Consider the following 17,739-nt stretch of genomic DNA (forward strand, 5'->3'; position numbering starts at 1 on the left):
AGCATGAGTATTTTTTTGTCAAAAGAAATCAGGTATTTTTGTATCACATTACAGATACTGTAAATATCCCAAAATAAACATTTGTAATCATGAATACTTGGAAGATAGTAATCTTGAGAAATAAAGCCTGCTGCTAGATTATGTTAATGAGTTAACAAAAAATACATTACTGTATCAAAAATTTGTTTCATTAAATTTTACTATCCATATTTCAGTATATTTGGATCCTATTGTAATTCTATTTATTTTATGATTTCAAATCATATTCTTAGATATAGACTTCATTAGAATGCCAAAGAAGTACATAGTTCAAAATAGTTAAAAATCCTGTTTTAGATGAAAACCTGTAATGTTTTTCTTTTAATTCCTTTATAGAATGGGGCTGTGGGTTAGAGCTGGAGGTCTGGGATCACACTGCTAAGGGCCAAATCTATCCTGTATCAATTACCAGCTGTGTAACCTTGGACAAGTTATTTAACCTCTCTGTGCCTCAAACTCATCATCCTTAATAGATGAGAAAGGAATTTATATTAGGCATCATAAGGATTCAATAAAAGTTCCTGAAAAGCATTTGCAGCATTGGCTAGGACAGTAAGGATAAACAAACAAGCATTATTCTATCCTGTAAAGGCAAGAATCTCAGTTTGCAGAACGCAATGAAAAACAAATGTGGGTTCCGTATGCTAGTTTAAAGGTTAGAATGAGTTAGTGGAAACTAGAATAGTAATCATTTTTAGTTTTCTAAAAACAGGAGCTGGCAAACTATGGGTTGTGGGCCCAATCTGGCCTGCCTGTCTTTTTCGCTGCTGTTTTTTTTAAACAACCTGTAAGCTAAGAATGTAAAAAACCATCCTTTTGTAAATGCTTTGGGGGGAAAAAATCAAAACAATACTATTTCATGGCATGTGAAAATGTTATAAAATTCAAATTTCAATGTACATAAAGTTCTAAAAATGCCACAGCCCCAATCAGTCATTTAGGCACCGCTTCTGCACTACAGGGTGGAGTGGTTCCAACAGATCATGTGATATACACAAAGCCCAAAATATCTATTCTCTGGGCCTTTACAGAAAAAGTCTGCTGACCCCAGTTTCAAAACATGCAAACCATAATAGGTAAGAGATGGAAAGCTGCTTGAACCAATGTCTGCTTTCTACTCAGCATGTGTAGAAACTCATGAAAATGTTTCTACATACATTGATACAATAAATTGGTATTTATTAGTAGCTTGAGACTGTTTTAAGGCTTCTTATAAATTATTTCATTTAAGCCTCACAATAACTTTAGTACTGTTCTCATTCTGAGATGAGGCAAGTTATACATGAAGAGATTAAGCAGCTGTCTTACCTCCACATATCAGGTAAATATCAGAACCAGAAAAGCCAAGACTTCATTTGTCAAACTTCCCTTTAGGATGAGATGAAAGTAAAACTTCAGAAAGCATGCATTCACTCTAACTGCTAGTGGATACCACTCGTGGGACAAAATGACCATCACTTTGGGCAATTCCTCTCAATGGAAAAAGTAAAACCCATTGTAGCATTTTTTAAAAATGTTTATTTATTTTTGAGACAGAAGAGTGTGAGCAGGGAAGGGACAGAGAGAGAAGGATACAGAGGATCAGAAGCAGGCTCTGCACTGTCAGCAGAGAACGCAATCAAGGCTTGAACTCAGGAACCTCGAGATCAGCACCTGAGGTGAAGCTGGACGCTTAACCAACTAAGCCATCCAGGTGCCCTGTAGTGTACTTTCTAGTCTGGGTGCTCATTATACAGGTGTGTTCTGTAAGTAAGTATTCACTTAACTGTAGAACTACAGAATACACATTTTTCTGTGTGTATATTATATATCAATAATAACAAGTTTTTAAAAGGCTGAGGTCAGAGTCTCATTCCAGAACAATTAATTCAGAAATCTCTGGGCTGCCAGTCCCCAAATTTATCTGGCCACCCAGAAATATTTTTATTTCATCTGTACTTACACAGATAAAATTAACTGATTGTTTTCCACAATACTCTGACATCTTATAGGTGTGTTTAACAGAATGTGGTTTGAAAAATGCTGGAAAACTGCTTGCCTCCCTGCCCCAGCACAGAACAGCAGGTTCTCCTTTGTCAGGAAGAACTCTTCATCACTACTGGTAGGACCTGTGCTTCCCCCACACCCCCCTACCAAAGGACGATGAATATTAAGAGGACTGAGAGCCCTGGGCTCTTTTTCCCTTCTGTCCATCTGAGACTCTCTTTCATATTTTCCTTCAGTAGCAGAAAAGTCAAAGAAGCAGCTGCTGGCAAAAGGGGAGGGGAAAAACTCCTTTCTTTCTTACCCATTATAAGTATTTGAAATTTTATGAAATCTGAGGCCTTTTTTTTTTTTAAAGAAATTAATCCCTCATTTCAAAAGAAATCATTTAGGAGTAACTGATACACTGTTGTAATAAGGAGGAAAAGTATTTATAAAAGCTGCTATAATTCAGCACTGTGGAAGGGGAGCAGGCAATGCACTTTTCCCACTTCTGGCCTCTGTGCGGTCTTACAAAGGCATAAACTGTGGAGAGGACGTATAAGAAACAGATGACAGAATGAAACTGGGCATTTGCATGTGACTGGTGAGCCAATACAGTTTTGATGAGAAAAATACATTCTGAAATCTATAAATGCTATTTTTACCTCTAGGTATATATACTTATGTGACAAATAAAACCTAGTCTGTACAGCTCATCCTGTACCTACCCCATCTTCAGGAAGGGGATGGGGATGCCTAGTCTATACTATGTTTGGTGATTTTTTTTTTATATTATATTTTTGAAATTTTATTGTTTTTTTTTAATTTGAATTCCAGTATAATTAACATAGGGTGTCGTATTAGTTTTAGGTGTACAATATGGTGATTCAGTAATTCTAAACATTACTCAGTGCTCATCATGGTAAGTGTGCTTTTAATCCTCATCACCATTTTCACCCATCCCCCACTCACCTCCCATCCAGTAACCATCAGTTTGTTCTCTATAGTTAAGAGTCAGTTTGTCTCTCCTCTTTTTTTTCTTCCTTTGTTTCTTAAATTTCACATATGAGTGAAATCATAGGATATTTGTTTTCTGACTGACTTATTCCACTTAGCATTATACTTTCTAGATCCACTGAACTGTTGCAAATGGCAAGATTTCATTCTTTTTATGGCTGAATAATATTCCAGTGTGTGTGTGTGCGCGCGCACACGCACACACAATGTGTGTGTGTATATGTGTGTGTGTGTGTGTGTGTGTGTGTGTGTATATATATATACACATACACACACACACATACAGACTCTTCTTTATTCATTAATCAATTGATGGACTCTTTGGCTACTTCCAATGCTGCAATTAACATAGGGGAGTATATATCCTTTCAAATTAGTGTTTTTGTATTCTGGGTAAATACCCAGTAGAGTGATTACTAGATCACAGGGTAGTTTTAATTTAATTTTTTGAGGAACCTCCATACTGTTTTCCACAATGCCTGCCCCAATTTGCATTCCCACCAATAGTTCCATTTTCTCCACATCCTCAACAACACTTGTTTCATGAAAAAAAAAATTTTTAATACTGCAAAAATGCATTAGTTTTATGTTAAGAAAAAATATGAAACGGTCTGAGTTATAGGTCTAAAATTCAGATTCTAATATTCAAACTCTTGGTCTTTCAATTCTTTGTGGCAATTATTCACCTTCTAAAAAAAATTTTTTTTAACGTGTATTTATTTTTGAGTGAGAGATAGGCAGAACATGAACAGGGGAGAGGCAAGTGAGAGAGAAACACAGAATCTGAAGCAGGCTCCAGGGCTCTGAGCTGTCAGCACAGAGCCCAACGCGGGGTTCAAACTCACAGACTGTGAGATCATGACCTGAGCTGAAGTCAGATGCTTAACTGACTGGGCCACCCAGGTGCCCCAGGAACTATTCGCCTTCTAAATAGTTCGAGCCCCGCGTCGGGCTCTGGGCTGATGGCTCAGAGCCTGGAGCCTGCTTCTGATTCTGTGTCTCCCTCTCTCTCTGCCCCTCCCCCGTTCATGCTGTGTCTCTCTCTCTCTCTCAAAAATAAATAAATGTTAAAAAACAAAACAAAACAAAAAACAAAGGGGCAAGTCAAAATCTCTCAATAATTCACATATATATGATTCTTATGTTTATATATGATATGATTTATATATATAATTCAAATGCACACACACATATATAAGATACATTAATACTAAATATGATTATGCAAAAATCAATTAATTGGTTCTTGTCCACAAAAAAATCCAAACTACCCACACAATTTATGAAATATTAATAACTAAGTAAATGTAATTTGATGCAAGCATACATACATCTTACCATTATTTTTTTTTAATTTTTTTAATGTTTATTAATTTTTCAGAGAGAGAGAGAGAGAGAGAGAGAGAGAGAAATGGGCAGAGAGAGAGAGGGGGACACAGCATCTGAAGCAGGCTCCGGGCTCTGAGCTGTCAGTACAGAGCCTGATGCGGGGCTCGAACTCATGAACAGTGAGATCATGACCTGAGCTGAAGTCGTACACTTAACCGACTGAGCCACCCAGGTGCCCCCATCTTACCATTATTATTTAGTTTTGTTCTGGAAGATCTGGTCAATATGATAAAAACATGTATAGCAGGCAGCCTTTAAGAGGCCCAGAATGATTTCTGCCTCCAGGTATTCATCCCCTTGTACAATCCTTTCCCTTTAAGTGTGACAGACGTCTATATCTTGCCTGTGATCGACAGAATATGGCAAAAGGATGTCACTCCCATGATTATAGCAGATAAGACTATTTTCCTGCTAGCCTTGAACATGAACAGCCATGAAGAGGCCACTTGGAAAAAAACTGTGGGTGACCTGTGGGAGCTGACAGCAGCTCCCAGTCAACAGCCAGCAAGAAAATGAGGACCTCAGTCCTACAACTGCAAGGAGAGGACTCTGCCGTCAACCTGACTGAACTCGGACTGCTCCTTAGGTAAGCCTCCAAATTAGAATATGGCCCGGCTGACACCCTGACTGTAGCCCTGTGAGAAACTGAGCAGACAATCCGGGTGAGCCCCACGCAGACTTCTGACCTATAAAACTTTGAGATAATAAATGGATTTTTTAAGCTACTAAGTTTGGAGAAATTTGTTATGCAGCAACATAAAACAAATACGTGGATCCTTGCTCCAGTCAAGCCTTGAGAGGACTGTAATCCTATTCAAGGTCCTGGGTACCTGGATTGCAGTTTTGTAAGTGATCTTATGTTAGACACACCCAGCTAAGCTGCAGCCAGATTCTTAACCCACAGAAACTGTGATATAATAATATTTTGTGGTTTTTAAGTTGGTAAATTTTAGGGTAATTTGTAACATCATAGTGGATAACTAGTACAGCATAAAAGAGACAAGAAATAAAAACACCAAAAGGAAAGAGGGATGATAATCCTAGAAAATCAGAAGGGAAGCAACTTAAAAAATAATCAGGATCAATAAACTGGGCAGATTCAAGATCTATTCAGAAGAATATATTTCCAAAGTACTTATAGTGTGAATGAGATTCTACTCTTAATGGCAACAAAAATTAAGATAGCCAGGTATGTTACCTGACATAGATGAATCAGGCTATACAATTTTACTGGGTAATAGAGTCTGAATAAAAAAGCAATCTCAATATTGTGAAGAGGTCAATTCTGCTTGAATTTACTCATAGGTTTATTTGACTCTAATCAGTATAAGGTGATTTCTTACAGAACATGATGAGATAAAGTAATCATTTTCCAGAAGAATGAAGAAGCAAGATTAGTAAAGACAAAATTTATTCTATTTTTTGTAAATAGATTTTTAAGTTTACTTATTTTGAGAAAAAGAGGAGAGAGAGAGAGAGAGAGAGAGAGAGAAAATGAGTGGGGGAGGAGCAGAGAGAGAAGGAGAAAGAGAGGGAGAGAGAATCCCAAGCAGGCTCCACGCTGTCAGCACAGAGCCTGATGTGAGGCCTGAACTCACAAACTGTGACATCATGACCTGAGTCAAAACCAAGAGCTGGACGCTTAACCAAGCCACCCACACGCCTCAAGACAATTTTTATTTTTTTTTTTTAATTTTTTTTTTCAACGTTTATTTATTTTTGGGACAGAGAGAGACAGAGCATGAACGGGGGAGGGTCAGAGAGAGAGGGAAACACAGAATCGGAAACAGGCTCCAGGCTCTGAGCCATCAGCCCAGAGCCTGACGCGGGGCTCGAACTCACGGACCACGAGATCGTGACCTGGCTGAAGTTGGAAGCTTAACCAACTGCGCCACCCAGGCGCCCCACTCAAGACAATTTTTAAATAGAGGGATTAATTAGAGGGACTATCCTCATTGAACATTAAAATATAATATAAAGGAATAATCACTCATGTTATTAGTTGTTGTGTCCAGACGATATCCCTGTTTCATATACATAATGTTACTTCATCCTTAACAATAATCCAACAAGTAGATACTATCATTAAACACATTTTATACATGAAAAAACTGAGGCAAAGCTCACAAAACTAGTGAAAATATTAGGGACACACAGTGTGGTATCAGAGCCAAAAGAGACTGACAGGTACAATTACAAAGAACCAAGAAGATTCTAACATGAGCAAAAACTTAGTAAAAGATCAAAGAGATATCACACCAACAGGGATGAGGAGATTTATTCCATAAATGATAAGATGACTTTAGCTATTTAAATGTTTAACCACAGACTGTCCCCTTTGCCTCCACTGTCACACATTGAAGACCATAGTCTCCACAAGAGATAGGACACTGTTTTATCCTACTAGCACCTAGGGGCTGGCATGTTATGAGCAATGTCCAGCACTAGCAAGGGTAAAGGAAGACTCTCGTGCAAGAGTGAAACAGAAGAGCCAAGAGGAGGAAAGCCTCACAAATTTTTTTTTTAATTTATTGTTTATAATTTTTGAGAGAGAGAGAGACAGAGAGACAGCAAGCAGGGAAGGGGAAGAGAGAGAGGGAGACGCAGATTCGGAAGCAGGCTCCAGGCTCTGAGCGCTCAGGACAGAGCCTGACGCAGGGCTTGAACTCACATACTGCGAGATCATAATCTGAGCTATCATCGACCGTCCAACCGACTGAGCCACCCAGGCCCCCCCAAGCAACACAAATTTTAAGTGAGCATTTCTTTTCCCTGATCTTCAATCAACACACCAGTAAAATGACCCAAGCATACAACAAGAAGTTCAAGTATACAAGGATTTCAAATGTGCCCAATAAACCTTAAGAAAAGATATTGAGCATGTGAAGACTGATCAATGAAATGCAAATTAAAACAACTTTATACCTATTGGACTGGTCAAGATTAGAGACATCAAGTCCAGTTAATTTTACCTTCATAACAGTCCCTCTTTCTGTGTACATCTCTCCTTTCTCCCCCGATTAAATGATTAGCCCCTAACTGGTCTTCCTGCTTACCCCCCTGCTTGCCCAGGATGCTTACCTGACCAGTCCCCTGCTGGAGACTGCTTTTAGGATTATACCCCCAAATTCTTAACCCAGCCTACAAAGCCTAGTAGGCTCCAATTCCTATTGTGCCATATTGGATTCCTTAAACCAAAATGTGTGCAGGGGACCGGGAGGTTTAAAAATCAATCAATTAATCAAGAAGATGAGGGGCACCTGGGTGGCTCAGTCGGTTAAATGTCTGACTTTGGCTCAGGTCATCTCACAGTTCATGAGTTCGAGCCCCACGTAGGGCTCTGTGCTGGCAGCTCAGAGCCTGGAGCCTGCTTCAGATTCTGTGTCTCCCTCTCTCTGTCCCTCCCCCACTCACACTCTTGTCTCTCTCAAAAATGAATAAATGTTAAAAATAAATAAATAAATAAATAAATAAATAAATAAAAGTAAATAAATATGGTGGGCCAAGTGAACATGACAGATGATGAGTGACAATCAGCCTCCTCAAGGGAGAGTAATCAGGAATGCTGAGGACTAAGGCAGACCAGACCCTGTTTGCCCTCTAGTTGATGGCTGTCTTCATGGTTAGCAGACCATTAGATGTTTTCTAAAAGCGATAAGCTGGAATTTGAAATGTGACATCTCATTTTAGATGTTGGCAACAAATTACAATTTAACACTGGGGGGCCAAGACTGTAAACAAATCACGCCTCTGAACCACATGAGACCTTCTAAGTCTATAATCTCTAGGCTCTGCTCTAAGGTTATCACTCCTTCTACTTGTAAATCTTTGGTCATTTCATTTGTTCATTCATTCATTTATTCATTTACTTATTTCTTGTGCTTTATAAGACATGGGCACTGGCCTAAGGAAGTCCAAATATAAAGGCTCAGTTCACATATCATTTTCTCATATGAGGTTATATGCTCTGTTAACACTCTGTATTTTTATACTTTAGAACACTTATCACAGTAATTATATAACCATTACTGTAATTATTAGTGAACCCCTACCACCCCTGCATAATACTGTAAATTCCATGAAGGCCCTGAGAGTGTCTGTTTGTTATACCAGTACATGCTGGCCAGCAAATAGTGGGCAATATCCAGATGGAGGTTTTAAGGGATCCGATGCCTTCATTCATTGAGGGTTCAAGGATAAAATGGAGCAATCCCTGTGGTGGGAAGCCTGGCAATTCATTTTAAAAATCTTAAAGGGACATTTCCTCTGAGTGACCACAATTCCAGAAATTTAAACTAAGAAGACAATTCACTAGATGAGCAAACTTTTATGTCCAAGGCTATGCATTATAGCCTGTTTACAACAGTTAAAAGCTAGACGCAAATGTCCAGCTATCAAATTGAATCATCTGACAATCATGTTTAAAGGAAAGGTGGTTAAAGAAAATAAACTGTTACAATGAAAAATTCAAGACATGAAAATGTAAAATTCTATCACGCTATGACCACAACTGTGCTTAAAAACCACATAAACTCCCAAATCTACATCCCAATAAAAGAATGGAAGAACTTAATTATCATGTTCAAGTAGTGAAACAATAGATGATTTCCCCCTTTCATCTATTCTTTGTCTAGCACAATCATCTGGGTATTCTCGGGGAAAAAAGTCATTATATTAACACAGTGAGTCCAGGAGCAATAACTCTCCCTTAAGGGATACAAACTTCTACCCTGAACAAAATGGCATTTCATCAATCTCTCACTCATCTTGTAATGACAAGTTTATTGCACATTAATACTGGGCCTAGTTTCCCAGCCCAAGCAGACACCTAAGAGTAGATTTAATTGAACAGAAGTATTTGAGATACCATCTTTAACTGTATGAAAAATACACACCATAACACTCCAAACCCCTGCCCTGCATGGCACCAGAGGGTAAAAACTGGAAAACCATTTTGTCTCAGCTTTTTGAGAGTTGGCTCTATACACTTCTGTTCCGTATAGAAACGTAGTAGTGAAGAAAACGTGTTATCAAGTTAGGGTCAAAAGAAGGAATGAGGCTTATCAAGAAGATCCCTTATTTATCTACACAAATAAAATGTTGCTCCAAATTTCTACAAATCTCAAATGTATTGGAAAGAGGTTTACTTAGCAGTTATGGTGTGAGGGAGACTAGAAGCTCCATATTAAACATTATATATGTTATGTAGTTATGGTTATAATTACTGGTTATATGAATAGAAGATACTCAAGTGGCAGAAATGTAAAATCTAGTTTTAATTTGTTAGGCTACCTTTTACCAGTAATGCAAGAGACTATAATTTCTATAAAACTGAGGAAGAAAGGCATATACTGACAGGAAGAAATTCTACACTTGATTATGTTAACTGGTGGATCCAAAAGTAAAGGATATAGATTTGTGAGAGTGAAATAAACTCAAGGATTATAATAAAATTAGCCAAACACAAGTTGGAATCCATTTGTAAATGCCACCAACTAAGGATCAGTTCTGGTTTGTTACAGGAGACCTGAAACATCATGGCATCTGGTTAATTAGTTCTTTATGCACAAAATACATAGTAAAATCAGGATTACTCACGTGATATCCCTTCGTTGATAGCAGCCCTGAAGCAGGCAGGCGATCAGGTCACTGATAAACTCTACATCATCTCTGTGAAGAGCTGCTTCTAACTCCTAAGAGGTAAGAGAGAGAAATTGAGAGATCAAACATAGAGATTCCTTAAAATCTACCTGTCCCTCCCCTCCTACTACCCACACTATTGACATCACCCTCTAAGCCACTATATGGTCAGAGCAGCCAAACTGCTTGCCATGGATGAACTCTGCCTTTCTTCCCATAGTTACTGCCAGAAGAGCAATGAGTTCAACTTTTTGTTTTTCCATGGAATTTATTTCTCCCATTGCTCCACTACCAAGCTCCACTCCTTTTTTTCTGCATGTGAGAACACACATATATCTCTTTTTATAAGTCCGTGCTAGCTAACATAATTTCAAAGACCTTAACTTCTACAAATATGCTGCAATGCCTTCTACTTTAATAAGAGGAGAATAAAGGGGCAAATACATAATTAAAAAGTATTAGTCATTCACTTAACAGTTTTAACAGGTACACCATCTGCAACTGCTTTAAAGAACCACTAATTTATTGAAAAGAAAAAGCACTGGTAATGAGCAATGTAGCGATTCTTATTTTGAGGACTGATGACAGGAGATTGCTAGAACTGAGATTAATCTTACATCATCTGGACAGAAGTGAGGTAATGTCTATGTTAATGGTCTAATCCTAGGTGAGATATATTTTCCTTCCTTGGGATTCAAGCAGATAATGCCAAATAGTTAGCTGGTCTTAGTACACTATTCTGACCAAAGATTGGTTGAGAGGAGCTATTTGGACAAAAAGTGACAGTGGGAAATTTTAGGAGATCCTATTTCTCTTTTCAATCTCCCATAATAAACCAGTATTTTCTAAGATGGTGGAATTTGCTTTAAGTCATCAACTCCTGGGACACAAAGTTTGCTAGCACTGTTTCAACCAGGATGATGTCTTCTGCATGCAGGCCATCTCCCAAGGGTCTGCCAAGCTTATGGTTTGACTGCTTATTGTATTGACCAGATCTATAACCACAGAAAAACCAAACTTTGAAGGCTCATATTAATGGCTCTGAAAGCCTGAGGTGTGCATAAGAAGCAATTTCTGGCCTTAACACCAATTATAGGGCAGTGCATATTTAGCAGGGTAGTCTGCTTCTACTGTAAAAACAGTAAAGTTTTTGTGACAATTATAATTGTAATAAAATAATTTTAAAAAATAATTTTGTAAGTTAACTGTTCCATTTATTATTTTTTAAAATTCTCAAGTTGGGAATCACTTGTAAAACTTTCATAAAACAAAAAACTGCTAAGCATATTAACCAACACAAATAAGCAAAACAGAAACTACCCTGAGGTGGTTCACTTGAAAAGGTTCATCTGCCCTATACTGCGTTGAAAGCCTTGGTGAATGAGACTCAAAATTAAAAGACAAGGCTGAGGCTTGCAAACATTTTGCTTGCTTTAATTACAAACTTGGGAATTACAACACATCTATAGTAATGGTTCTTATTCTTATATTAGTTTATTAATTCCTGTTTGCAGAGTTCTTTTCTACATTCTAGTTAGAGATTATCCAGAAAAACATGAAACTTTACCAATCAGAGATAACAAAGATCTGAAATATAATTAGCCAGAATTCATTCACTCAACTAATATTTACTGGGCACCCACCCTGTGTAAGATAATATAGTACTTTCTAAGCACTGGCGAGTTTAGTTTAGTTTAGAGAGATAAGAATACAAAAAAGGTAGACATACCAACTAATTAGCACTATTAGGTACAGGAAAGGTGCTATAGGTGCTATGGGAATTGAGAAGAAAAGGATTACTTCTGGCTGCAGGAAGCCCAAGAGATTGCATCAAGACGGTGGCACCTGAGATGGGAAAACTGTGGCTGTGTGACAATGTGGGGGGAGTGCAGGCATAACCAGGTGTAAGGAACAACGGGAGCAAGGACACCAAGAGGATATTGGCTTCAGTTTAACTGTTCTCTAGATCATATGAGGGGAGTAATGTGAGCTAAGATTGATAGCTGATACTGAATACTGAGCTAATGAGTTTGGCTTTTCTTTGGAAGACAAAGAAGACTCACTACAGTTATTTTTATTGAGAGGGCACAGCTGCTGTGTATTTAAGATGAATTCTAGCGGTGGAGGGTGGGAGGTGAGGTTTAACACAAACAACAGCGTGGGGAGAAAGATTCTGAAGGACTTCCCAAACAAGAGAAATAGCAGCAATGAGGAAACACGAACTCAAGATCTGACAGAAGTAAATGTGATGCAAAACAAGGGAAGATTTGAATGGTTCATATTTTAGGCTTGGTCACTGGACAACACTCCGAAGCAAACTGCAATTATAACAGAAGCTGAACCCTTGAAGCAAAAAATCCCAGGCCATCTCGTTTGATAGAGAAGTCAGAATTACTGAATGGTAGAACTGGAGGGTCAATTATAGATTGTATTATTTCAACTCCCCCAATGTCAGGATAAATAAACTAGGTAGGCCCAGGAAGGTTAACTGACTCCTCTTGCTGTACTCAGCAAAAAGTGCCAGAACTCAGTGAAACCCAGACCACCCCACCCAGGCTCTTCCCACAGAGTAAAACTGCTTCCTACTGGCCCATGTTCTCTATCCTAGAAAGGCTGATGGCTATAATAGCGACAATAACCCACTTTCATCACTCCCAACCAAGCCCTCACATATACCATTCCCCTAAGGAGAAAGAAATCCCTATCTGCTCCCCCTTCTGCCAACGACTGTATGTCCTTTATGTGAAAAACTTTTATCTATAAAATCTTCCTAGTCAAGTTTCACTTTGCTGGTTCCTCCAGGAACTCCTTCAACACCATGTGTGTTCACATATTGTTACACGCTCCTGTTGAGGTGCTGTCCTCCTCATCAGTGTACTAAATTAAATTAAATTAAATTAAATTAAATTAAATTAAATAGCACAATGTGATTCTTGACTAAAGGTGCTATAGTCAGTACTAACTGATGCTTCTTAGTGTTTTTAAAGAACAGAAGTACCAAATTAAATGGAGGTCTGGCAGGATTCCTAGAAGCCACAGGATACATGTGGATGAATTTTATTCAGTAGTAAATAATTCAAAACATTAATTTTATAGGAGTCCTACTACAGAGAAAAATGTAAAATCTGCATTAATTTTTAAGCTGAGACTACAAAAAAAAATCATTCATACAGGAACAGTTAAAGCTATGAATTCCCTTTCTTTTTCATTTCCTGCTTCCCACCAACAGACATTTCCCTCTGGCTTAGGTGGAAACGCTGGACAAGAATGTTTCCCTTTCTTTCAGGGTAACTTTCATTAGACCCAAGTTCTAGTTGTCCAGTTTATACCTAATGGTATTGTCCTCTGAAGAGGAAACAATAAAATATAGCAATAGAGTCACTGAATGACCTTTCTGTTCCTTAATATTAACATAACAGTGTTAGTTTTACTCATCTACATAAGGTGCTTATGGAAAAGGAACATTCTTGTTTTCTTCTGTGGCCCTACCTATAACATTAGCACAGAAATTAGCAAATAGTAGGTGGTCATCAAATTAACTTTAAAAAGTTTATATACATAGGGGCTCCTGGGTGGCTCAGTCAGTTAAACATCCAACTTTGGCTCAGGTCATGGGTTTGAGCCCTGAGTCGGGCCCTGTGCTGACAGCTCAGAGCCTGGAGCCTGCTTCAGACTGTGTTTCCCTCTCTGCCCCTTTCTGGCTCATACTCTACCTCAAAAATAAACATCAAAAAATTTTTCAAATAATTTTTAAGTTATAATTTTTTTCATTCACCTACTATATGCCAGGTAATAGAGACACAAAAATGAATGAAGTCCTGATATATTTACAGATGGATGGATGGATGGATGGATGGATGGATGGATGGGAGGGAAGGCTAAAATGTAAGCCAGAATGGAAAATCTTATCTATCTATCTATCTATCTATCTATCTATCTATCTATCTATCTATCGTTGTGTTCAGTGCTGTCTCCCCCAGCAACCAGAAACAGTAGAAATTCAAATATTTTCTTGACTGAATTTCATTTACCTACTATATGCCAGGTAATAGATACAAGAGTGAATGAAGTCCTAATATGTTTATGGATGAATGGATGGAGGGATGGATGGATGGAAGGGAGGGAATGAGGGAAGGCTAAATGTAAGCCAGAATGGAAAATTTTATCTATCTATTTATCTATCTATCTATCTATCTATCTATCTATCTATCTATCATTGTGTTCAGTACTGTCTCCCCCAGCAACCAGAAACAGTAGAAATTCAAATGTTTTCTTGACTGAATGATAGCACAGAATTATGGGGACAATGTAACAAATGCTACATTAAATATACAAAGTGATAGGGGAAAATGGAGAAAACTAGAGAAACTGAGGAGTGTAGAGTTAAGACTTTGCCAAAGAGGTAAGATTCGCACAGAGCCCTGAAGGGAAGACTCTTACCTGGCAAATGCACAGTAAGGAAGACCATGCGAAAGTTGATGTCATGTGTAGAAAGTACCAAGGACCCTCCTCAAAGTGGAGAGGGTAATTAGAGAAACATAGATAGGACAGGCCTATTCTTTGAGGACCTTCTCTGAAAACCATGAAAACCACACTAAAGAATGTAGATTTTACTTCTATATGCAATCAAGTCTGAAGGAGAGTGAAATCATCAGATCTGTATCTCAGAAAAACAGTTCTGAGAGCAGGGTGCTGAATGACTGCGAGTGGTACCAGAGGTAAGGACCATGGAGGCAAGTGTCAGCATCACCTGGAAGGGTGCAGGAAGTAGGGCACCTAGGAGCCACTATGGACTTACAGAATCCAGAATCTGCATTTTAACGAGAGCCCTATGATTCATATGCATATATAGTTTGGGAAGTGCTATTCTGGAAGATAAAAGGTCGGAGTCTGTGATAAATAAAACAGCAGCTGTGGGAATAAAGAAGGGGAGGATTTGAGAACACGTGGAAGATGAATAAATCTGGTTTAAAAAACAAAAGGCATAATTACCAAAAGAAATGAAATAATGCCATAGACCAAAAATGCTCTAAAACATATAAGAAAGCTCAAAATTCAACTTCTGACATAAGGACTGAATTAAATCCTTATAATGTAACCTCAAACACAGTCAAATGATTAATCTCAAGCTAAAGCCCCTTGTTTATCTAAAAGCCCTAGCATGAATGTATGATTATAATCAAACCATGCAGATAAAATGTGGTTATCAATATCTGTGGAATTTACAGTTCTGCCTCTAACTCTGAAGCCTGTTGAAAGGACTGAAGAATGAAATGTAATTCAGATATCCAGGCAAACCACTCAATAATCTCCTCTAAATACAAGATTAGTGGTGACTGGTGGAAAGAGTGGGTTATTTGGTCCCTATAGAAGAATCTCATTTCTACCAATAAATCTATTTAGAATATGAACATAACATGAAATTTCTGGTTAAAGTGTTCTCCAAACACTATCAACTGCCAATATCCTTTTATCACTATTTCCAGAGCGCCATCAAGTAGAATTACAGACAAATTAGAGTGAAACAAGATGTTCAATGACAAAATAAAAGCTAAGACCTACAAAGGTTACAGGAGATATGGCCAAAAGATAAGATGTCCTTAAACCTACATTCTACTTACATGTAGATTATGAATTTTCAAGTCTGAAATTACTAACATCTTGTTAATCTGTGGTAGTTAGCAGAAATCAAAATTAGTCAAGTTATAATTAGTAAGTGTAAGAACTGTTTATCTTAAACTACGCACCCAATAGTTGGTTATTAATTTGTATAACAAATCTATATTTTCTTCAATAAATCTAAGGTAACTTTTTATTCTCTATCTGCATTATTAAAAATTCCCATAGGTGCTAGGAGGCAGAAGATTGGATGGGAGAGCAGCATCATATTGATGATCTAATTCTGATAGAGGTGATTTTCAGATGATATCACTTATAAATGAATAAAATGATTCCTAGATCAATGATGAGAGTGTCATGAATCAAGAACAATGATTAATAAAATCTGTGAATCTGAAATTTACAAAAGAAAAAGAAGGAAAGAGAAAATTGTTTCACTGTATTTTCTGCCTGCTTCAATAACCAGGCTTCACTGGTGATTCAACCATAGTTTTCGTAACATTATCAGCAGAAACTGAGGCCCAGCATCCTTATTTTAATTCAAAAATAAAAATATGAAATGCTCTTGGTTCAATACTCAACTATGATGGACAGGCTAAAGGGGACTGGTAAAAACTTCTCCCCAGTGAACCTAGGTTTGTTTTTTCCAGCACAACCATGAACTAATGAGCACAACCATGAACTAAGGAAAGTGATTACATAGAAAGGTAGAATATCAGGGATTTGGATCCGCTCTTCCAAGGAGAAGTAAGCAGACTTGAACTGTCCCTCAAATGACACAAGTATTGAGAGGAATTCTGTTATTTACAAATAAAATTCAACCCCTCTCCCTTGTCCACCATTCTACCCATAGAATACAGTAAACTTGTAAATCAGTAAGAAAATGGGTCTCAAAATATAAAATTGCTTTTCACATGTATTTCTATTTGCTTCATAAATCAGTAGCTATCTAGATAACCCACCAAAAAAGTATGCAGGGCCATGGTAACTTGTAAGGTGACAAAGCTATCAGTAAACTTTTCCCCTCTAGCTCAGCAGAACTTAAAATGCAGAATCAGTAAAGATTAGAATGAACAATAGGTGATAGCCTTCTGGAGAGCAAAGCTTCCCCCCCCCCCCCAACTTTCCCCTTAGTTACTGTTAACCCCAGTAGTTGGGATCAAATGGATAAACCAAGGCACACTATATATAGGCCTCAGTTTTCACCCTGTGGTGGAAATAAAGATTAAGAATGTTATAGGAAGACAGCAAAGAAGAAAGGTAATTTCAATCCTCCTGAACAGAAGAACTGGCTCATCAGTTAAAAAATGTGCACGTTAATGGGTATGGTGTCACATTTGCAGGAAGAAATGGTTCTGGAACTCTGTTTCACAACATTGCGAATATACTTAACACTACTGAATTGTGCACTTAAAAATGGTTAAGAAGCCAAATTGTGTATTATGCTTCTTACCACAATTTAGACAAAAAATTGTCCACCACCAAGGGTTTTGTAATGATTAAATGAGGCAATGCTTATAAAAGCCAGCGGAGCCTGGCACACACAGTAAATATTCTATAACATGTTAATATTACAATTATGTCATCTTCCTTACAATGAAAGTGTGTGGAAAAAGGCAAAGACTGAAGAGCTAGAAAGTGGCCTTTTCAAAATTCAGAGGTTTCTGGACAATAGAAATTAAAATCCTTTTAATACATGGCCTACCGTGTTCATAAGCCAATAAAAGCCAACAGTTCTCTAAGGAACTATTTGGAAACCCAGGTTATTCAAAGCTTTACTACTTAGGCCTTCAAACCCAGAGCTTAAGTCTTAGAGTAAGGCAATAAGGAATACACTTCTAAAATCCCCCCTCCCCCCCCCCCACTTTCTCTCCTCCCCTTTTGTATTTCCTTTTCACTGTGGGCACTGAGCTGTGAGCACAGAAATCTGAACTTTGCCAAGATGCTCTGGGACAGAAGAGGCAGGGGTGGGTAGGTGGGGGTGGGGGAGCAGAAAACTCACCAATCAGCCTAGAGAAGGGAGACCCATCCCTACTGCTCCTCTGCAGCTTCAGAGAGTAGCTGGAGGGA

The 17,739-nt window shown here is 38.1% G+C and overlaps 1 protein-coding gene and 1 pseudogene across 3 annotated transcripts in view; one reads left to right on the top strand and one right to left on the bottom strand.

Annotated features, from left to right (window-relative positions):
* The window catches only part of LOC125171117 (cat eye syndrome critical region protein 2), a 178,049-nt gene that overhangs the window by 66,531 nt on the left and 93,779 nt on the right, over positions 1 to 17,739 (bottom strand). For all 3 annotated transcript variants that reach the window (XM_047868247.1, XM_047868248.1, XM_047868246.1), the window contains exon 2: positions 10,009 to 10,103. In XM_047868247.1, coding sequence (XP_047724203.1) covers positions 10,009 to 10,103 — 95 coding nt within the window. The remainder of the gene's footprint in view (positions 1 to 10,008; positions 10,104 to 17,739) is intronic.
* LOC125171432 (uncharacterized) lies at positions 16,006 to 16,073 on the top strand (annotated as a pseudogene).

Source organism: Prionailurus viverrinus, chromosome B4 (genome assembly GCF_022837055.1).
Source record: "Prionailurus viverrinus isolate Anna chromosome B4, UM_Priviv_1.0, whole genome shotgun sequence".
NCBI lineage: Eukaryota > Metazoa > Chordata > Mammalia > Carnivora > Felidae > Prionailurus > Prionailurus viverrinus.